This window comes from Ictalurus furcatus, chromosome 18, assembly GCF_023375685.1.
Source record: "Ictalurus furcatus strain D&B chromosome 18, Billie_1.0, whole genome shotgun sequence".
NCBI lineage: Eukaryota > Metazoa > Chordata > Actinopteri > Siluriformes > Ictaluridae > Ictalurus > Ictalurus furcatus.
The window spans coordinates 3961190-3984484 of record NC_071272.1 but is presented as its reverse complement, the minus strand read 5'-3'; the positions used below and the strand labels follow the sequence as shown (position 1 = coordinate 3984484).

Sequence of the window (23295 nt, the reverse complement as noted above, 5' to 3'; positions counted from 1 at the left end):
TAGAGCAACCCAGGCTATCTAGAAATTATTAATTTGGTTTTGAATATTTATCCTGTAACCTCATCTCAACCAGGCAAAAATATGCCCTGTAATAATTTGACTTTTTAACATACTGATCAGACGGGGTTTTTTTTTTTTTTTTTTTTTTTTTTTTTTTTTTTTTTAAAGTGTGAGAAGTATATTTTATTCATAGCTCAGACATATCATGGTAAATAATTGCTACTTTCAAAGCACGCAACATCAGATATGTCATCTGTTACATTTCCATCACTACAAAGAGACATAAGATGAAAGTTTGCTCGCTCCGACATTCTGTGAAAAAAACATGATGTGGCTGAAATTAATTCCCATCAGTGCTGGCTTACTCTGAAAAACCCATCTCTAAACTATGTTTACTTCGCTAGCATCTAAATAGTGTAGCAATACATCAGATCTGAGGTTTCTAATGGCACAAGAAATGGGCATAATCTGTTTGAATTAGAACCTCAGAAAAGAAAATAATAGTGATGTCGCTGCACTTTTTTGAAGGATGCTCAATTCCGGCATGAGCATGCATTGATTAGGCTCCACTATTCACCAGTGAAGCAGTGAGGTGTGCGATGCTAGCACTCCTTACTCATACCTCTCCCAAGTCAACTACTGTATAGTTGCTTTTATGCAACCATTAATCTCTTTGCTTCTACATATCTTCATTATACATCCTAGGATGCCAGTCTTCATTAGGACAGTTTGAAGTCACATCGTCTCTCTGTCATGTGGGTGTAATTTGGCATCCTGCGATGTCAGCTGGTCATTTTTCTTCATCTGCCAGTGTTCCAGCTTTTCTGTCCTCAAAGACAGGCGGTAATTCTGTGCGTCTGTCATCATATTCATTATTTAAACTGTCAGTACTGAAAATGAATACAAAGGTATAAAATTCTGGCTCATGGAGGCTTATAATGGACTTAATTAGAAATTAAGATAATAGTGAATCTCACATGCTTGCTATTTAGTCTTTGGCCTCTGTTAAAGCCTCATCATTTTCCCATCATGTTTTGTTTATCACTTTCGGTGGACTTAGATTAATTTAGTCGGTTGAAAATGATGTTCTACATGGATGAAAAAAGTTTCTCTAAAAATGAAACCTCTAAATTCTTTAACTGTTGTATCTTAATGTAAAATTTTAGCTCGAAGCCTTATTTATTTTCACTCATTTGACAGTGCAGGGAACTAAGGAGGGTGTGTCAGGGTTATTTTATTAACACTACAGGCTCGACTAAAATGTAGCCTGGTTGTGATGAGGAGATAGAATCTATTTCCTCAGTAGACTGCCTCTCTATTAATAACTCTTTAAATGATATGTGTATATATACTGTACTGTTTTATATACACTGATCAGCCATAACATTAAAAGCACTGACAAGTGAAGTGAATAACATTGATTATCTCGTTACGATGGCACCTATCAAGGGGTGGGATATATTAGGCAGCAAGTCAACAGTCAGTTCTCAAAGTTGATGTGTTGGAAGCAGAAGCAACTTTGACGAGAGCCAAATTGTGATGGCTAGACAATTGGGTCGGAGTATCTATAAAACGGCAGGTCTTGTGGAGTGTTCCAGGTATGCAGTGGTTAGTACCTACCAAGGAGTGGTCCAAAGAAGGACATATTGCAAAAATTGTTCAGGAATGGTTTGAGGAACATAAAGAGCTCAAGGTTTTGACTTGGCCTCCAAATTCCCCAGATCTCAATCTGATCAATCATCTGTTGGATGTGCTGGACAAACAAGTCCGATCCATTGAGGCACCACCTCGCAACTTACAGGACTTAGTGGATCTGCTGCTAACGTCTTGGTGCCAGATACCACAGCACACCTTCAGAGGTCTTGTGGAGGCCATGTCTCAATGGGCCAGAGCTGTTTTGACGGCACAAGGAGGACCTAAACAATATAAGGCAGGTGGTTTTAAAGTTATGGCTGATCGGTGAAAAGTATATAGGACTGGCTGTATAAATGCTACTGTGTCTGTGCTTCATTAAGAAGACTTATTTTCATTTATACTGATTCAGCAAGCAGCAGCCGATCCTCCAGGTCATGCTGCCTCATAGCGATGTTAGCTAGCCAGCTACATTATGGGACAACTGGAGAGTTTGTCTCAGCAGCGAGTCTTGCTAACATTAGCAAAAGTTAGTTAGCATATATTATCCTATGTGCCTATAATGATGCCTATGAAGTAGGTTTCTGTGGTCTTAATGCTATCTATCTATCTATCTATCTATCTATCTATCAATCAATATATCTATCCATCTAGCTATCTGTCTACATCAATCAATCAATCAATATATCTATCTATCTACCCATCTATCTATCTATCTACATCAATCAATCAATTTATCTAACTATTTAATCAATATGTACCTCCTCAAGGTTCAGTATTCTGAGATGCTTTTCTGCTCACCACGGTTGTAAAGAGTGGTTATTTGAATTTAGACATCCTCTTCTATCCAGTGTCTTCTATCAACAAGTTGTTACCGCCTGCTGAACTGCCACTCACGGGACATTTTTTTTTTCTTTTTCTTTTTGCTATTTCTTTTTACTATTCATTGCATGTGAATCCCAGGAAATCAGCAGTTTCTGTATTTCAGTTTGAAATACTCAAACCCATCTGGCAGCAACAACAATACCATGGCCAAAGTCAATGAGATCACATTTTTCCCCCCATTCTGATGTTTGACGTGGACATTGACGGAAGCTTTTGTCCTGTATGATTTAATGCATTGCGCTGGTGTCATATGATTGGCTGACTGGATATTTGCTTGAATGTGCAGGTGTACAGGTTTCCCAAATAAAGTGGATTTTATATATAGGAAAGTTGAAAGTTTTCAGCAGTAGTTCTGGAAAAAGTCCATAAGGATCATAGTCTATTTTATTGATGAACCATTTATTCTCTTCTGAAGCAAGGTGAGTCATTTTATCCATCATTCACCTCGTTCACATTCTGCAGTGAAGCCAGAAATTTCATCCCAAATATGTCGGCCACAAAAGAAAAATTAGGTGGGTGAAACACTATGATATCTTGCTACTGAATAAGGACCTATATCTAATCCTGCCTTGCTTTAAACCGATTTCAGACAAATCAAATTAATTAAAATCTTCCCTCAGGATTTCATCTTCCTTCATGTATTTTATTCTATTGTCTCTTAATAGTATCTCTCTGATACTCTGCCTATAAGAAGTAAACACATGTTTTGTGGGGGGGGGGGGAAAAGACCTGCTACAAGTTTACCGACAATGTCGGTGTGTGTGTAACCAGTATAACGTGTACAGTTTTCACAAACCGCCACAATGGTTCTGCACCTGACACACTTGTACCAGCAAAGCACTGCCTACCAGGTCAGTGTCACTGGTGTATTGAAAATGGTCCAGCACCCAAATAATATCAGCTGTTGTCTTTTACAGTGATGGATTGGGTAAAGACACATGCACATAGCAACGAGTCGGCACTGTGAGTAATTGTATACTCTTGAGTTTCCCCTCAACCTCGAGCCCTGGTTAGCCCGTTCCACTATAGCCTACCCTGCAGTGACCTCCCTGCTTACAGCTCTAACCTTGATGAGAGGAGACATCTGATTTTCTTTCCTTTCTCAGAGCAAATATAAAGCTTGCCTTACGAGAAATGGGTGCCTCCTCATTGTGACACCTCTCTCTCTCTCTCTCTCTCTCTCACATACACACACACACACACACACACACACACACACACACACACACACACACACTTTGTCTTACTAACCTTGTGAGGACCTCCCAATGACATAATTATTAAAATTATAAAAAATGTTCATGGTTTACAAAAAGTTGTTTGTTTGTTTTTTTTTCAATGTCCACACAAGGTGAAAACTGTCAAATATTTCTATCCTAATGAGGACATTCCTCGCCAACATTTACATAAGATAATAAGACAAAGTGTTTGTATGTGGGGCCCAGTTTTTTGTAGGGACAGTGTGAGTGACCTTGTGAGGACATTTGGGGGGAAACTGCTCTTTTTTTTTTTTACACAAAGTAATAAACGATATCTTAAATAAATAAATAAATAAAATTAAGAGGTAAGGTGTGTGTGTGTGTGTGTGTGTGTGTGTGTGTGTGTGTGTGTGTGTGTAGTTGGAGGGCTGGGGGTCGTCACACAGCAGTATTCCTAGTGGGGACCAGCTAAATGTCCCCACGAGATCAGAACTGTCAAATGTACCAAGATAATAAACCATGCCCACATATACACGCACACGCGCGCGTGCGCGCACACACACACACACACGCACGCACGCACGCACACGCGCGGTGTCTGATCACTCTCAGCGCGCGCCACTCACTCTTTACCGCGCGCAGGAGAAAGAGCTCGAGCGCAGCTGCCTGCTGCTGCTTCTTCATTGCCGCCCGCTCGCATTTACTATCCGGAAAAGTAGCTTACAGAGAAGAATACCACTGAGAGTCCCTCATGCTTATCCGGGGAGACTTCCAATGCACTCCTGAATACCCAGGACATATACAGAAAAAAACATTTCCCCCTCTCTGTCGGATATGAATTGTTTTGTGTTCTCTCTCTCCTCAGCTCTGCGTGATATGTGCTTCACGTGTTCGCGCGCCACAGTGAGGTAGTTCAGTCCAATCAGCTCGTAATGCACATTTAACCCGGTGTGTGTGTGTGTGTGTGTGTGTATGTGTGTGTGTGTGTGTAGTCTGCATGCCAGGGCTCTGGATGTGTATGTGAACTGGTCTGGGTGGATATGTATTCTCTCAGTTCATTTTCCAAGTGGAGTGTTTGGATTGTGCATCATCCCGCGATGCTCCTCGTGCCTCTCCTCTGGCTGGCGTCGCAGGCTCGCGCTGCTCCATCCCTCACAACCGAACAGATGGATATGGGGGTGGTAAGAGCTTTTATTTATTTATTTATTTATTTATTTATTTATTTATTTTTAATTGACTAATTGGTTTCTCAAGCAGGCTGCAGAGAGAGAAAGACGGCTTGTGGAAAAACCTGTTGGAAAGGTTGCCAGATTATGCTTTTTTTTTTGTTCTCTCTCCACACATTGGACATTGGATTTAAATTGTGCTGAACAAGTGGGTTGTTTTTGATTGCGACAAACAAGAACAAAAAACTGTTTTTTTTATATATAATTATGTCGAAGTTGTACTTTGTGACTGGTTTATAGTCAAATTAAGCCAATCTGGCAACCCGGTTTTTTCCCTTAAACGGCTCAGTGTCTAATTCAATAATTTATTCTGTTCCACTAATTTCTTGCGATTCCCCAAAGACCAGGCTAGTTTGCAAACACAGCCACATTCACCTAGCTTCCAAAATGCATGTTCACTGGACATGATTTAATATTAATTTTTTATTTTTACATTTCATAGCCTACTATATGAGCTCAAATATTGTATATTAAAGCCTGTAATACCTTGCCACAAAGGTTGTTTCTGTTCTGCTGGTTTAGACAACACTCAATTCACAAATCGGATCACAGCAATTTTCTTTCTATTTATCTGAGCACGTGCAACTTTCATGTATCTCCGGACATAAGTCTTGCACGATATATCGTGTGTAATCGATCACAATTAGACTTTACAATACCAATATCACTATATTATTTTGTGCTTTGCAAGATCCCGACCAAGATTTTTTTTTTTTTCGAGGAGTCACCAAGGCTGTCAATGGGGTTTAATATCTCACCAAGCTCAATTTGGTGTTTTCCATGTGTAAACTCTCCACAGGTCTCAATACAAACTCAATTCCTACATCTTGGGGTTTTCAGAGCGAGATAGGTGGAAAAAAGCTTGACTAAGTGTCTGATTACAACTTTCAGCCAGGTAGAAAAAGGCAATTGAATGAAAATCCCAGAGATGGAAGAAAAAAAAAAAACTGAAGCATTTGTAAAGCACTAAATCTAATTTAAACCATTTTTTTTTCTTGCATTTTAATGCTTGATACATAACGTAGTCCAGCTGTTTAATTTAGTCTCTCAGCAAACACAGAGAAACTGCTTCCTTAATTAGTTTAGTTCATTGTTTAAAAAGACTCCACATCACATGATCTCCAGTGCAGTAAGCATTATTCATTTTATATCAAAGCAGGAAAATCTTTTCAATTCATGCCTTAATAGACCATGTTCGAGTTTTTAATATATGCGTAACGTTATCTTTTTCGTCTAAAGCGCATTTCCATTTGTAAGTTGCTCAAAGTGTGTATTCAGCAAGATACGGTCGTTCTCTCTTCATATCATCAAGACTCAATTAAATATGAAATCTTAGATGATTTAGTTTACTTGTACGATCTCCAAGGATAAAGTAGGCTGCTGTAAATGATTGATTGGGGGCCATGGTACCTATATCTATAGGACAGTGTAGAACACCTGGACTAATGAGCGCCATCACAAATAGTCTGACCTCTTTAGAGCCCTAAGGTACTTTTAGAAGAGTACAACTTTGGATTTGTGGCTGCAATGCAGCAATTGTGATTCTAACCACAGACGCTACCAGTTTTCATCGTCTCAGTTACCACTCTCTCTCTCAAAGATCACACTCTTCTCACTCTGCACCCACAGGATCAGCTTGCTTTCCTGAGGAGTCCTTGAGGCAGCAGGACTTTTGACACTTTGATTAAGGCCATTAAGGGGATTTGGCATGGTGGCACCTGGTGCTTGGCAGGGATCATAAGGGCAAGAAGCTATTAATTGAGGGACAGATGGTGTTGTATCTGTGGTCCACATTGATTGGTGTTAAATAGGGGGAATGGGAGCACATGGTGCACTGATTGGGCTTTTGAAGATGATCACCTGGTTGCAGGTGGGTAGGATAAGCAGTGAATAATGGAACCAGATTATCTCCATCTTGTGGGTTTTTCAAAAGCAAGCAGGACAAATAGGTGCTTTGTGTTTCTTCATAGAACTTATTTTCTACCAATTCAGTTCAATTGTATGATCAAATTTGAGGAAAAAAAACACGTGTTATCTTTACGGTGTGCAGCAGCATCATGTTCACCATGTAAGAAGTACTTGGGTTTACATTGTTCTGATATCAGTTCGACTGTTTGAACCAGTTTATACTAGCTGTTATTAAATTACTAACGAAAGGGCAGATTTAGTTTTGTCAACAACCGGCCAGATGGAAAATCCACACTGTAATGATTTTCGTTTTAAACCTGTTGCTTACAAAAACATGACATTTTAAAAGCATTAGCAATGCACTCACCTCACAGTGGTTTTGAGCTTCTTTAACTATCTGTGTGGAGTTTTCACACGTCCTCCTTGTGTTCACGTGGGTTTCCTCCAGGTGCTCTCTCTGGTTGCCTCCCTCCTACCTCCCAAAAACATGTCAATACTTTAAATTACGCCTAGGTGTGAATGCACGTGTTTGTGCATGATGTCCTGTGATGGACTGGGGACTCATCCAGGGTGTACCTCACACCCAGTGTTCCTGGGGTAGTCTCTGGATCCACTGCGCCAATGAAAGGATAAAACACATACTAAGATACTATATTCCTTTGTAAAGTCAAAACCACATCAAACCTACACCCGCCAACCTACATTTGGGTCTGGAGCCATGGCTGAAAAAAAAAAAAAGAAGCCAGTTTTTTAGTGCCATGGATGCATGTGCCGTTGACTGACATGACACAGCTCTTGCATTGATCAAAGGGCACAAGCCAGTCATTCCACAGAACATGCAGAGATAATAATTGATGACTAAAATGGGTGGATTAAATCCGTAGCCCGGGTGCCTGGAACAAGCAGATTTCATTTCCATGCTGTTTGTTTTTGTTTTATACGTAGTTGACCAGCCGACAAGTCAGTTGAACAACCAGAAAATGAGAAAAAAAACGTGTACGTATATTTAAACTTAATACGTGTCATGGTGGTGTGATGCACCTTGATACTGTAATAGCACAAGCTTCTCGTCCCACATCACACCACTTACCGAGATGCGATCTGGTTGACGGTAGAAGATCTTTTCAAGGTAGATACTAGGTATTAGTGTGTACTCTAATAGATATAACTCACCTGCTATAAGTAAGTCACTCTGTGGTTAAACAAATTAAATGAAGGCACTAAACAAACCCGAATATCTTTTATGTACAATGCAAGGAGCAGAAACCCCAGCTTAATAGAGTTTTATCAATGGCGCAAACACGATAGGTTTCACTAGGAACTTAGAACCAAATGTTAATAATATATTGGTTTGTTACCATTAGTCTGTATTAATGCACACCTTTGGGATGAATTGCCTTCTCGCCTGGCATCAGTGCCTGGCCTCACTCTAATGCTCTTGTGGCTGAATGGCCTGAAATCCCTACAGACCTGTTTCAAAATCTAGTGGAAAGCCTTCCCAGAAGAGTGGAAGTTATTATGACAACAAAGGGGGACTAAATCTGGAATGGGATGTACAAAAAGTACACGAGTCGGATAGTCAGATGCCCACAAACTTTTGGCCAAGGAAGAAAATGGAAAATCCGCCTTATTTACTTATTTATATAAGTAAGGAGGATGCTGGAGTTTGGGAAGCCATTGTACATTTATTATGCTCCTGCAATCTAGGTCATATTTTGACCATTACAATGTGCTTCGTGGTTTAAATGTAGTCAAATGTTTCCCGTTGGACAACAGAATTTTAATTAAAATTTTATGGCAGCGTGCTCCATAATTAATAGAACAGGTCAGTCGAAATTGTCGCGACAAGACCAAAAAGTCACTGAAAGTAAGTATCAGCTGAATAATGCATCACATTATGAACAATTGCACAGCCTCCATGATCTTTTGGACTATCGGTGTGAAATAATGATCCCATGCGTCTTGTGACACTTTGTGAATCAAGCTTTACTGTAATTTCTTTAATAAGAGCACCATCTGGTCTCATCAGCAGCAGGGCAGTGCAGAGCAAACCTTATCCTCTCAAAGAGGTTGTAGCATTTCACACTCTATCTGCCAGATACACACACTACACATATATTGCAGCATGCTGTGAATATTAGCCTACTGGTCTATTGTCATCTTCGTGCCAGAGGCTCAAACATGCCTGTGTTTTTTTTTTTTTTTTGATGTCCGACTCTCACATCCTGTTCATGCGAATGCTTTTCACTTGCCTTTCACAGGCTTTCACTTCTAATTACTCTGAGCGGTTGTAGAACGAGGAAAGGGAGCGATGATTGATGGCTAACAGGAAGTGGGTAAGACTTAGCGTTAGTGCTGAGGAAAGTAATCAAAGAGAAAGGAAAAGAGGACGAATGGAAGGTGGGAAGAACGCAGAAGAGAGGCAAAAGGGGCTATGCCATTTCAACAAGTAACAAACATGAAATCAATAAGCCTTCTTTTCAGCCCAGGATAGACTTGTCTCTTCGGGATAATGCACCAGAGAGATACACCCCATCAGAGCTGGTCAAAAGAAGAGGGTTTTTTGTCCTATTAGGTGTATCAAAAGAAGTATGACCTCACTTCTGGATCGCCAACAAAAGGAAAAACGATATAACGACATGGCCTGATGGGGTTCATAATTCTCGTTTTCTTCTTCCTCTGGGTGAATTGCAAACATCGAAGCTTGTCCTACTTTGTCTTTGGAGTCACTGGTTCTGGATTTCTGTGACCTCTTGCGCACAGGCAAACATCTTGGGTGTTCAGATCGAGGTCGAGTACATTATTTCAGGAACAATCTCTGCAGGGACGTGGCCGTACAGTAGAGCGGGAGAGAATAATTTACACAGATTTAGAGAGATGTGCAGTAAACAGAACAGAGCAGAACCACAACTCCTGGAGGATGGAGAGAAGGTGGGTAATGAGCACATCATTCTACCTACTTCCCACGCTTTTCTAACCCTTATGGAGCAGAAGTAGGCCTGATTCATGATGCTGTGTGTGGCAGAATAGCACAAAGCTGTGAGATGGATACAAACTTTTCATAGTGTTACGAAAAGGCTATTTCAGAGTCACGGTATGTGGAACCTGAGCATGAGCATCAACAGGTTCCACTAATAGGATGCTGTCTCACCTATTAGACACGGCTAAGAATGGCAACCTCTGAATCAGAGTCAAATTGATAGTTTGGGTTTATTTTCTGGTCGGTCTGATACGGTTTCACACTGTATAGATGTACACAAAGCAAACAAATGAGAAACGGAAACTTATTTGTGAAAGTCTTTCATTCATTGGCCACAAATGCCACAAAATGTGCATATATATTGTCGTTTATCTTCAGTAACTGCTTCATCTTGGTGAGGATCGCGGTGGATCCAGAACCGATCCCAGGAACCGATCCCACACCCTGAATGGGATGCCAATCCATTGGATAGATCCTTGCATTCAAGAAATGATGCAAGTTGTCTTGAAGCCTGTTGCCAGTCACACCTCAGATGTTTTGCATAACATGGCAACAGAACTCGTAGAGATAACGCTCGGTTACTAAGACCGGGCTGGTCAAATCAGTAGCCCAGGTTCTCAGGATAAGCATATTTGCAGTTCAGTTTAGTTTTTTTTTTATTTGTAGCCACTATGGATCTAGAGTCTGTCCCTAGAAACCTCGGCACAAGGTGGTATGGATGGGATTCCTGTCCATAGAAAAATAGAATATGCATAGAAATCACTACATTACATTTACGGCATTTGGCAGACGACAAAATCCAGAGCGACTTACATTTATCTCATTTATACAACTGAGCAATTGAGGGTTAAGGGCCCAAAAGTGGTAGCTTGGCAGTGCTAGAACTCCTGACCTTCTGATGAGTAACCCAGAGCTTTCATCCATTGAGCCACCGCTGCCCACATCAATGAGCATTGGCTCCAGTGCTAAGTAATAAATAATAAGTATTTTTATTTACTGTACCCAGCATTTCATATTTCTTTGTGTATTTCAGCCAAAATATCTAGAATATATGGTACTTCTATTACATTCCACCTCTGGCTCTTTTTGCATCATATATATTTCACTCAAAAATGCTGCTCACCATCCTTCATACATAGCACGTTTGGTTTGTTTAATACGTTCGGCATGAATCTAGTCTAGGTTTTACTAGAGAGTCTGGTACCTTGTGTCACTAAATGCACCCAAGAACCGGCAACTTTAGCAAGAAGAGACTATTAATAAGTTAAATATAGGAATGGAAGAAATGGCAGAGCATCAGATAACTTCCAGCAGTAATGGATCAATTTGTGTGGCCTAAGGAAAGCATAACATCTTTCCCATACTGAAGCTGCACGCAATGTGGCTGGTTCAGACTCAGCCGCTTGAGGAAGGTTCAAACCAAAGCTTTTCCACTTTCCATTTGCCGAAGAAAAACCCCAGATCTTGTCCGTGTGCAACTCTGCCTTGTCTCAGCCCTTCATCTTCCTTCAGTTTGAGATCCAAGGCACCATGCCACTCCTGTCCAAACATCCATACAGAGCTTGTAATTACTGTGGTTTTGGGGTTGGGCTGGATTGTAGCTCAAAATAACCTATGAGGCAGCCATAAAATGGCATGAAGTAAACCCAAAGAAGCGACAACGCTCTGCTTTCAAATTGCTTGCAGAATTGTTTGAGCAGTTGCAGAAATGTTCCGAGGAGATAGCGTGTCTCATGATAACTGCCGTTCTTATTTTAAATGCCTGGTCTCAGGCCAAATGATTCTTAAAAAGGCACCATATTGCGTTTCGCAACCGCCGCCGTACACGCTGAAGCACTGACTGCTCCTGAAGTTTAGGCTCTCATTTGCATTTGTCAGTTCCTAACAAGATGACAGAGACAAAAGAAAACGCTTAGCCTGCAAGCAAGTTGTGCCAAGGAATCCATTCTGGCTCTTAATGTGTACCAAAGAATTAACTTCCAGCCGTTTGCATAATGCTAAATTGCTGTGGCTGTTTCTCTCTGTGGTCGCGCTGACAGTGGGAGAGCAATAGATTGAGCCAAGGCTATGTTCTTAAGCGTGATTATAAGCTTCAATCATTCAGTCATGGCATTAGCTTTGATTAAAAGTGCATGGATGCACACCAACTACATTGAAATGAACCAGCATAATGGGGAAATCTGTTCTTAGGACTAATTTAACTTCTCACAGGCATAGGGTCATTTCAAAGTCATGCTAGATTCCATGTAATACAAAACTATTCACTTGTTTTTGTTTTTCTTTTTCCTTCAGATATTGTAATTGTAATTACATTGGTAATAGGAACATGTATCAGACGTTTGGTAAAGTCACCTTGTACAATGTGAAACGTTGTTTTTTGCTTTTTCTTTTTAGTTGTTTGTTTGTTTGTTTTTTAATGAGAGACCGTTTCCTTTCTTTCTTTTCTTTTTTTTTTTTTTTAAAGGCAATTATCTTCTACTGTGCCCTTGATTAGCATGACACGCCTCTCAGCTCTTGGTTCAAACAGATCCAATAAAAAGCGTTTATCTGGGGGAAGTCACCTTGACACGCAGTCGTTCAGAGGATGAATTCTTACATGTTGTCCTTTTCATCTACAACCTTGCCGGCAATGTTTCACATTCAGTGTAACACTTCACAACAAGCAGCCTTACAGGCGCAGTATAAATATTATAGGGTTCTAGCGATACAGTTCCCGGAAGGGAGGGAGGGTGTATCATTGGAAACGCTCAGTCGGTAGTGAGAGTGGTGCCAGTTTTAAGCATGACCTTGTGATAAGAGCGAAGGAAACTTGTTCACTTTAGAGATAGAGATGTTATGTTCACAGCTTAGAAAAAAAAGATGATCCTCTCACCTCTTATCTACAATTCATATTTGGCACCATGCTCTCAGTGATGGCAGGTTGTGATATTAGATGGAAGGGTTGAAATGGAATATCTTGGAAAGACTCGACAATGATAGTATTTGGGTCGAGCAATGCATTATGTCATGAGGCCTCATCGATGGCATAATAAGAACGACGTGAGCAAACTATTACACACTCCTGCATTTTGATTGATCATTTTTTATGTAATGCTCTACTCGGTTCACACAACGTTGTAACCAATTCCTCCATTTAAAAAAAAAAAAAAAAAGATCGCTATATTTACGGTTCTGTCGTCTTTTTGACAGCGTGTGCTTAGTTTTTCTACTTTGGCGTGAAGTAAATAATCCACTTTGTTCACGTTCTTTATACCTGCGATTGTATTTCACATGCGTCTTCTCAGTGACGGCTGATGACGCGTTATATAGGTGTTCGTGATGCTGGAGGAAAAACATCAGCCAAAATGGAGAACAAATGTTACGCCACGGCGAACGCGCGGCTGCAGTTCTGGGCATACAGTGCCACCCACAAACATGGCGGACGAGGACTACACTCCCCAGCCATGCCCGCGCTCGAGTTCGCCGGAGTATTGAGTACGAACACCTGTGCTGTACCAAAGGTTATAAAAGGCCTCGTTAACTTCAGCGTCTCGCGAAGTAAACGCTCAGCAGCCTCGTCTCTGTCGTATACCAAGCCGTAGTTTCGTATCCGCTAACCTCGTTTAGATATTAGCACTGTTTGTTGACTACGATTCTGCCTAATCCCAGTATTACCTGTTTGCCCGATCATCTGACCTTGATTATTTGCCGTACTACGTCTTTCGTCTGCCCCACGCACTCTGGACCGTATGAATCTATAGTCTGGAGCAATTGAAAGAATTCAGCTATAGTCCGACTTCTACAGTACTTACCGCTCTGTGTATTTTTCTTATGCCCATCAGTCCAACCATAAGAAAAATCAAGTAATCCAATATGGATGTTAAAACCGTTAGCATATTAATGTCTTATTATTTTTGAATGATATGGGGGGCATACTAGCCTGTTTAACTATTTCCATACGCCTGCATGCATCCCGATTTTGCACCTCGGCTGAGTATACAGGCTTTCAGAAACGGCACTTATCTGAATCGAGGCCTTCCACCTAATGTCACAAATCAATGGGATTGTAATGGTTGATCATTAATTCGGCTACTGCATCATCAGTCACTACTGCTTTTTGCTCATTATTATTTCAGTAGTTTGGCCTTTATGTGATGGGTGGTTATTGGCATGGCTGGGTCTCTCTGAAATGACCCGTGCATTGATGAAGTGGGTGTTTTTAAAGCAAGGTTGTAAGACTGCACTCTTCTTTATTAACTTGAAATGTTTGCTTTATTAAGTTCATTGATCTGATTATGATTATGTACCCTATGTGTGTGTGTGTTAGAAAGAGAGGAAGAGAAAAAGACAGAGACAGCACCTGCAGTAAGAGCAAGCAGCAGGATGGGGGTCAATAAATTTGATGAACTGGGTGTTGTTAAGACCGTGAGACTGCATTCAGATTTCTTAACTAGAAATATGTGGTTTGTGTAAGGCATTAGGTTTATTGAGGAGACGATGGTCGTATTTTGCTGCGTGCGCGAGAGAAGGAGAAACGGAGAGGTCTGCGTGTGTCTAAGGGTCGTTCAGATAGCGTTGTGTGAGATGCGATGCAGATGATGTGTAGAATCTGTGTTATAACCAGTGTTGTGAAACAGCAATGTGGTTGCTTCATGCGCCTTGAGTGCCAGGATTATATCAGGATTATCCACAGAATGCATCAGACAACATGGTTTCTGTTTAAAGATTATATGCACAAGCATGCATTTACTTGTGTGGGTGGATTTTCCATAACGTTCTCTGATGTTCTTTACGTCCAGTTTTATGCAAAAAAAAGATGGTAGCCATATCAATTTGTGCCGTTTTATACATTACTTTAAAGGTGCCAGGTTCAGCGTGGTCCACATGCGTCGTGACATAATGAGGGATTTTGTTCGGTTGATGTGGCTTGGGAGGACGGATGCACTTGTATCTGGTCGAAATGATCCTTCTGTATCTGGTTGTATTATGCACTTTGAGTTTCAAGACTATACAAAAAAACAAGCTTATAATACAAGTGTAAATGGGTTTCAAATGTAAATGGCTCTCCAAGGCACATTTGACAACCAGATAACATCCTAATACATTACATTGGTACACACATGCTGAAAGCTTAAGAAAATTTCAAAAGGGAACAACAACACAAACAAACCAACTGAGACGACTGTAAATTGTTAAGGAGCTGTTATGATGTCATGTAATGATGTGATTCTTCAAGTGGATTACAGTCAGGCAAACCGGAGATGCGTGTCGTGTGCGTTGTTAAAAATCTTAAGAAATACGATCTAGATACGAGACGCATCAAACAACCGAATAAAAACAGGGTCCGAGATGCCAGAGAAACGTCTTGTTTGGCACGTTCGAGAACCAAAATCTGTTCTAATCATAACCATGGTGGTCCGTGACTTTCATACCGTACTCGGGGAAGATATTTAAGGAATAAATCATGCCAGGGTGCTCAGAGTTGGCATGTTCTTCCGGTGCTTTAGGGGTTTCCTCCGGGTACTCCAGTCCAAAAACATGCTCCGTAGCCTGATTGGCATCTTCAGATTGTCCATAGTATGTGAATGGGTGTGCGATTGTGCTCTATTATGGGTTGGCATCCCATCTAGGGCGTCCCCTGCCTTGTGCTCCGAGTTCCCTGGGATAGGCTCCAGACTCTCTGTAACCCTGTATAGGAGAAGCGGTCTGGAAAATAGATGGATGGAAAACATGACAGGAAGTGCTATTATATAAAAAAAAAAAAAAAAAAGATTCAAAGCTGAGTTAATATTCCCATCCCAAACTTGTTTTTTTTTTTTTTTTTTTTTGATATAACAGTACTTCCTGAAGTGTTTTGTTGTGCAGCGTGAAGATAACATACTTTGCAAGAAACAAAAAGCCTATTCAAGTGGAACAGCTTTTTGAATTGCGAATTCTAATGCTCCAACCGTCTTTTTGGAGACAAGTTAAGAGTTATGAGCTCATACATCTTGTTATTCGGCCACCAAAATAGTGGCTGTGGCGGAGCTACAAATCTTCTCATGTTGCCCCTATGGAAAGCCGAACTGTTCGACTAGCTCGCTATGGTGTGTGACACTGTCTACCGGGCTTAATCCCAATTCTCTGAGTAATATTAAAATAATAGAGAAGAGAAACACGCTGCCGTTGCTGTGTTATTATCAACGTACCCATGACCAGCTGCCTTCTCCATTTTCCAGGCTTAATATGCTTCCTCACACTATAATATATTAATGAGACTCTGCATCACTCTGGGAATTAAATGGTTCTGTTTCAGTAAGCGCCAATATGCAATAATGTGAATACATTAGTTTACGAAACGAGTAAACTTTCTTAAGGCTTTTCTGAAAATTAAAAATGTGCGCTGAGTTATGAACAGATAGTTGACACATTATACTAATTTCATACCGTTTCATGAGCTCGCCGCTATATCATTTATCATCGTCTTGCGCATTCGTCAACGCCGATCTTGGAAAGGAAATCTGCAGCACTGAGAACGTTACAAAGTTAAGGGGAAAACAAGCCTCTGGCATACTGCTCATTAAAGAGACCACTAATAATGAGCAGTATGCTCGACATTAACTGGACATTAATAAGGAGACATGATCAAAAGTACTCTCCGTTTTTTTGCAGACTGTATTCGTGTAGAGTTCAGATGGTGTTCAGGTATGTGGAGAAGGACGGTTATGTGTGAGTCTAATATAGATATCTACTGTATCATGGCTGCTCGGTACCGTCCCTCATATTGGTAGTCGAAGAAACAGTTTCACTGGTTTTACTTTAGCCCTTCTTAAGTCCTTTTGTGCAGGTTATCTAGGCAAGGTAACTGGACGTGCTATGAAATGTAAGCATTCGCTGTGCAGTCTCTAGCACTTTCAAGTCCTCTAGCTGTCTCAGTACTTTCCCCCTGTGTGACTATAAACCTAATTTCCCAAGCAAAGGTGACTATAGCAGCAACCTCACCACGTTCCTTGTCTTGGAAAAGCATTGCTCGAGCTGCTGTTATTTCCCAGAGTCGTTCACTAAAGTGTTATGATTGTTCTCATGGCTTCTCATCTCTTATTTAGATGTGTCAGTTAATCAGCGTTAGGGTTTAAGATGTGTTAACATGCCCTGAGGCAAGACTGGCCTTTCATTCCTCACCACTGATGTCACGTGCACCGTCGGCCTGGCCTCAAGAGAAAAGCGAATCAGTGGCTAATTAGCAGTCATTTGCAGTGCGGGCATCCTGGACTGCACCAAACACAAGTGGGACTGAGATGCCCTCTTTGTAGTGGTTATTGTGATTATATGACACGTAGCAGTGCTGCTGATAGAAAATGGAAATCTAATTTAGCCTAAGTGGAGAGGCGAGCGTGAAGGATGGAGGAGGAATTGAGTCGATGAATAGGATGGGTAGCAAAGTGGGAGATTTAGCTGAAGCTCTTGATCTTTTAGGAGAATTTTGGTTGGGTTGAGAATTGAAAGCTGTTAAACTAGTTATTAGCTGTCAAAGAGTTATTTCCCTAATGTATACGTTCTCTAATCCAACCTATAGGGTAGTACTACCTATATATTGTGGTACTTCTTAACATGTTGTTTTGTTTTTTGTTTTTTTTTTCAAGGCAAATGCAGACCTGTTGTGCATTTTGTGTAGGAGCTCCACATTCTGATGCAAGTTATCAGTCAGAAATATGCACACACAAAAAAAAGAGCCGCCTTTTTCCCCCCCCAAGAAAAATGGCAGATGAGCCAGATCCGCATATGAATATGAAATGACTGATAGTTGCTTTAGGTGTTTTGAACTCTCTGATTAACTGATACTCCCTGGAAGCCCCGTTCCCTTCCCCATATCTCACATTAGTACACCAGTCTGTATGGGATCTTTTGTTTGTGATCGTCGTGGCCAAAAACGCCTGAGTTTTTTTGTAGCTCGACGCACATGAATGGAAGAGGGCTTTGGCTGAATGCGCATTGTGATGACGTCATATGACGCGTCTTGGCCCAAATCTGCGGAAAATCTGCTGGAATTTTGAAGAATCGCAAGCTCCTCCGAATACCGCGGCGTTTGCTTGGGTTTGCGTTCATTTCTGCCATCGCAAGATCACAGAATCCTGGAGGGATTGTTGATAAACCTTTCAGCCAGCGCATCACCTTCATTCAGTCAAGTTACAGTAAATGGAAAATGTTTTAAGCTCCATAATGTGAAATAAATAATCCATCCATCCATCCATCTTCTATACCGCTTAATCCTTTTCAGGGTCACGGGGAACCTGGAGCCTATCCCAGGGAGCATCAGGCACAAGGCGGGGTACACCCTGGACAGGGTGCCAATCCATCACAGGATAGAATCACATACACATTCACACACCCATTCATACTCTACGGACGCTTTGGAAATGCCAATCAGTGAAATGCAAATGCATGTCTTTGGACTGGGGGAGGAAACCGGAGTACCCGGAGGAAACCCCCGCAGCACGGGGAGAACATGCAAACTCCGCACACACGGAGCCACGGGAATCGAACCCCCGACCCTGGCGGTGTGAGGCGAATGTGTTAACCACTAAGCCGCCAGAAACAGCACGTTCTGCTATTTGTTTGTTGATAGTGATAGTTTGTTGATAGTGTAAATGAGGAAACATTTCAGTTTCTATGACAGACCTTAGATAAGGGATTTGTAAAAGGACAAGGGGTAGGGGGGTTATTCCGGATTATCCCTCTTAGGGTTGGCAGGTCTGCAACTAACCCATGTTGTTTGCTAACAATACAGTTTGGTCTGACTAGCTACCAGCTGTCAAAACATACATCAAGCTGGTCGTGCTGGCCAGCCATCATCTGCAGATGGTCATATTTTCCATCTTCCTTATTATCGACAAAATTTTGGGACAGTTTTCAAATTGCCTTAATGTTGTGTTATTTTATTTTAAAAATAACTGTTTGTGTAGCACTACCCAGATTGTCCAGCTCGGCCTGTGTTTTGGCAGCTGGTAGCTGGTCAGATTTTCGAGCAAGGTAGTTTCTGGTGAGACAGATTTCCCGACACGAAGACATACAATAATGAAGGCAAAGCTAAAACCCGTGCTCAGCAGTAGGAGTTCCCTTTGAGAATACCATGCGGCAGCAAGGGTTTTTTTTGTTTTGTTTTTGTTTTTTATTGAAGCATTCCTCGTTTTAAGTCAGGAATTAATGCTTGGGTAAGCATTCTTCCTTGGGTATCAATGAATCAGGTCACATGTGGCCTCCTTGTTCTTGAAGTGCTGTTCAGATTGTCATTGAGGAACTTGAGAGCAGCCTTTTAACACTTATCCATAACCAGTAATGCATTATGGGATTCAAGGCCAGTTGCCAGCATTCTTCAGCTCTGTTGGGGCAAATTATCTCCATGACAATGGACAGGACAGCTGGCTAGCTGGTAACATGCAGGATATGGAAATCTGAGGTTGTACACACACACGTACATATATACAGGATGTATGCATACAAATATTTCCATACAAGAATATCAAATCAATTGCAGTTTTGGGAATTAGCATCATTACAAGTGACAAAGTTGATACTAGTGAATTAGCGAATGATTTCCAGTCGTGAGTTGCTAGCTGTACGTTTTAAATAAAGTTGCTTAGACAGTAAATAGCTAGATTGTGGTGAAGTAGCGTTGTTTATTTGCAGTTGGTTGGAAGCACAAGTGACTCCAAAGTTTATTAGCTGGTAAAGAATCTGCTCTTTCTTACAACGACCATAAGAAATTACTTTGCATTTCTGGATTGTGTGGAACGTATATAAATGAATTGAATGAGTGTGATTGCCTAGACGAGGTCATCAAGGGGAAGGTCAGCTGGATTCTTATAACCGTTTACAACTAGCCCATTTTAGCGCTGTGCTATTTCTAGTCGAGTAGTCATGTTAGAGGGATGTGTTGTCTTGATGCACTTTCAGGCAAAACAAAACTGTTTACAGTTGTAGTGGTTTTTTAGTGTTATAAAGTTTTTTAGTTAACTGTTCTGGAATAAAATGCGAGAAAAAAAAAGAGAGATTGTTTTGATTTTTTTTTTTTTTTTTTTTTTACAGCACCCCAGTACTTTACTAACAGTAGCACAAGAAGAAATCATGGATCTAGAATCCATATAATTAAAGTACATTTTGCCATGTTGTTTGTAATGAAATAAACACATTTCCCTAAAGTTTAGATCTAAAGTGGAGTACATTATAGCTGAGCCTTCACAACATTGCCCATTGCACATTGGTAATATGCGTGATTCCACAACCGGGGTTGCCATTAAAACTTTTTCAACATTGAATCCATGGGAACATGCATTTAATAATCTCAGGCAATTTTTTTTTTTTTTTTTTTGCTGACACTGGCTGCATTTTAAATGTGCCTAAATGCATAACAGGGTCAAAAGTAACACAGACTGTGTTTTTTAACATAGAATTACGGTTAACTTATGTACATGCTAATGAAATGCAAGCATTAAGTGCATTCTGATGATTTACTTTATTTATATATGTATATATTTCTCATAATCTATAACTGATGACTCATGGATGTTTCACACATTAGGCTTTTTTGATGTATTTTGATAGCTGTATTTCAAGGTGAAATGTAATCATGATTTATGTATATATATATATATATAGATAGATAGAGAGAGAGAGAGATATTTTATTAATGTTTGAAGTTATTTATGGGCATAGCTTGTTGTGTAGGACATTTTTCCTATATTTAAAATGTCTTTTCCCTTTTCCATTACATACATAATTTGTAAATGTAATATCAGTGGGAAACAAATGGCACCCCTACAGAAAATGAATCGCCCACACAGTCACGCTTAGTTTATAGTTTCCTATGTTTTCACGATATAGCACTATTCTGGAGGGTTTTTTTTTTAAAGACCAGATTTGGACAGAGGGTGGTATGAGACTGCTGTGTATCTCATTCTCTCTGCATGTACTGTGTGGCATATGTAATAAATATCACTGCAGGGGCACTTTTCTAGACTTACTCACTTTCTTTATTTGAGGGCTCTGGCTCTTTGCCCTTTGAAATCTGGTGCCAATAAGGCCCAAGATCAAATGATCGCTGAGGTTTTTGGCACACACTGGCAGTTAAATTTAACCATTGTAAAACAACATCTGGAAAATTGCTCTTGACCTCAGGGGTTTGTATATCTTGAAAGTTGTGCTGCCTCTTGTTTAGCGTTCGTGCTAAGAATCTCGTGGGTAGAAACTCCAAAGACACACACACTCACTCACACACACACACACACACTGCGAGTTTTGCCTCTTTATTGCAGCTAAATATTTGAACACAGGACTATTTCGACGCACCATATGCCAGAGCTGAAGTCGAGCTCGGCAAGCTCTGTTGAGCAGAATGAGCCGGATGTTGTTCGCAATCTCTCGGTGATTAAGCATGGGAGGGTACGAGATTGCAACGTCGAGAGACTATAATAGAAATGAAATCAATGCAGAACAACACAAAAGTGACTATTCAGAATGTCTCCTTCATGCACTTGCATTTCAATTGATTTTACTCTTTTTGTACTACAGTTGAAGGACCCAATTTCTTTGCTTGAGAAAGCATACAGAATGGACGGTAATGTGGGGATTCTCGACTGGGTTGTGTTACAGGCTGTAGTAAGCCAGTCGCTGTTAACACACCCAGCTTGAGTGAGCCAACAGGGAGAGTAACTCTATCTAAATTCCTATGTTGATATTTGTGCGCATGTTAAATGATGTTTTTATGTAGTTATTTTCTAAAATTCCTGGATGCTAAACAGAACTAGCTTGTCCAGTGGACATTTTCAAACCAGGCACAGACTTGTACAGAATTGCACAGACAGCGTAGAATTATAGGGCGAAGGTAAAAAAAACGACACAGATCTTTATAACAGTGACGTGTTCTAAACATCGGATACAAATGGATAACACAACACCTAGCCTGTTGTTTGAACGCTTTATAAGGATTATTCAGACTGTCCGATGATTATAAGAAGATTATGAACAATGTATTAAAATTATATTCGAACTATTAGGTTGTAACCTGTAGAGCAGGAACAAGTAAAAACAATGATGCATTCATACAAAATGATGGATAACTATTAATATTTTTGATTATTTAGATCCACGGGTATTTTTGCGTTTAATGTACAGTTTAATATTGACAATTGGATAGTTTCCAGTTGTGGCCTAATGGCGTGACGAAGTGATAGCACAGTAATGTACTATATCCAAACATTTCACTTAAAGGTGTCATATTATGCTTTATAATAGTCTCCTTTTTTGGGAGTTTGTGCGTATATAAGATCTGCAAAGTTACAAACCTCAGTGACTATGTTTACATGGACAGCAGTAATCGAAATATCGACCTTATTCTGAATAAGACAGTATTCTGATTAAGGTGTTTACATGAGTCGCTTTTAGAATATTCCTTTCATGTTCCTGTTTTACATGCTATAGAACACAGATCGATTTACGGCACACGTCATTACGTCGCCGCGCCACGCCACGCCGTCCGACGTTCCCTCCAGATATGTTTCAGGCAGCCTGAGAATAGAGGTACTGCAATATGAGAAAAAGAATTTGTTTTTTTGAACATTAAAGCATGTTAACATATTCTATTACACCCATTAAACAAAAATAATGAACTTTTAAAAAGCATTATATCACCCCTTTAAAGACAATTATTCATTTTAGCAGGAACTACACGCAATAATTGTTTAGTTCGTAATTGGAGCTTTACACTTTAGACGAAACGAAATTTGGCTGGAATATTTGACCTCTGAGAACATAGCTTCTTTATTTAGAGTAAGGCGGCTAATTTAGAGTAGCCTTGGGCTCATTTATTAGAAGACTCAATCCCAGTGTTAACATGACCAGGAGTCTCATTTGTGATGTCTTCAGCTTGACGTTTATTGGCAAATGACATATCATTGGTACCACAGTTTGATGTTTGAAAAATAATGGTCGTGTGTCAATTAAAGTAAAACAAAGGCTGCAGTTTCAGGACAGTAGATCAGCGTTCAGAAATACTTACGCATGCGAAAATGGCCATTATCAGTAATTATTGCTTAATTACTGTAACCTGCATATAGATGAGGCATGATGCAGTCTTTGGTAAACAAAACATTGTGCTGGGAAATGTGCTGAATGCTGAAATGTGGAATTCATGACATTTATTATATAGATTTGTTATAGATTTGTTCCGTAAATATCTTGTATTTATTCTCCTCTGCAATCCAACTCTACAGATCTGTTTTTCTTGTGTTTCTTGCTCATTCATCTTCAGTAACCGCTTTATCCTGGTCAGGGTCTGGTCAGGAACACTGGGCGTGAGGAAGGTATAAACCCTGGATAAATGCAAGTCCATGCACACACACTTAGTCACACCTAGAAGCAATTTAACATAGTCAGTTCACCTACTTTCTCTTGGAAGGCAGGAGGAAAGCAGAGAACACAAATGAAACCCGCTCGGGAAGGGAAAAACACG

General features: G+C 40.4%; 1 protein-coding gene across 1 annotated transcript in view; it reads left to right on the top strand.

Annotated features, from left to right (window-relative positions):
* The first annotated feature begins 4515 nt into the window (after positions 1 to 4515).
* The window catches only part of mmp17a (matrix metallopeptidase 17a), a 79022-nt gene continuing 60242 nt past the window's right edge, over positions 4516 to 23295 (top strand). Inside the window, exon 1 of the mRNA XM_053648386.1 lies at positions 4516 to 4897. Coding sequence (XP_053504361.1) covers positions 4757 to 4897 — 141 coding nt within the window. The 5' untranslated portion in view covers positions 4516 to 4756. The remainder of the gene's footprint in view (positions 4898 to 23295) is intronic.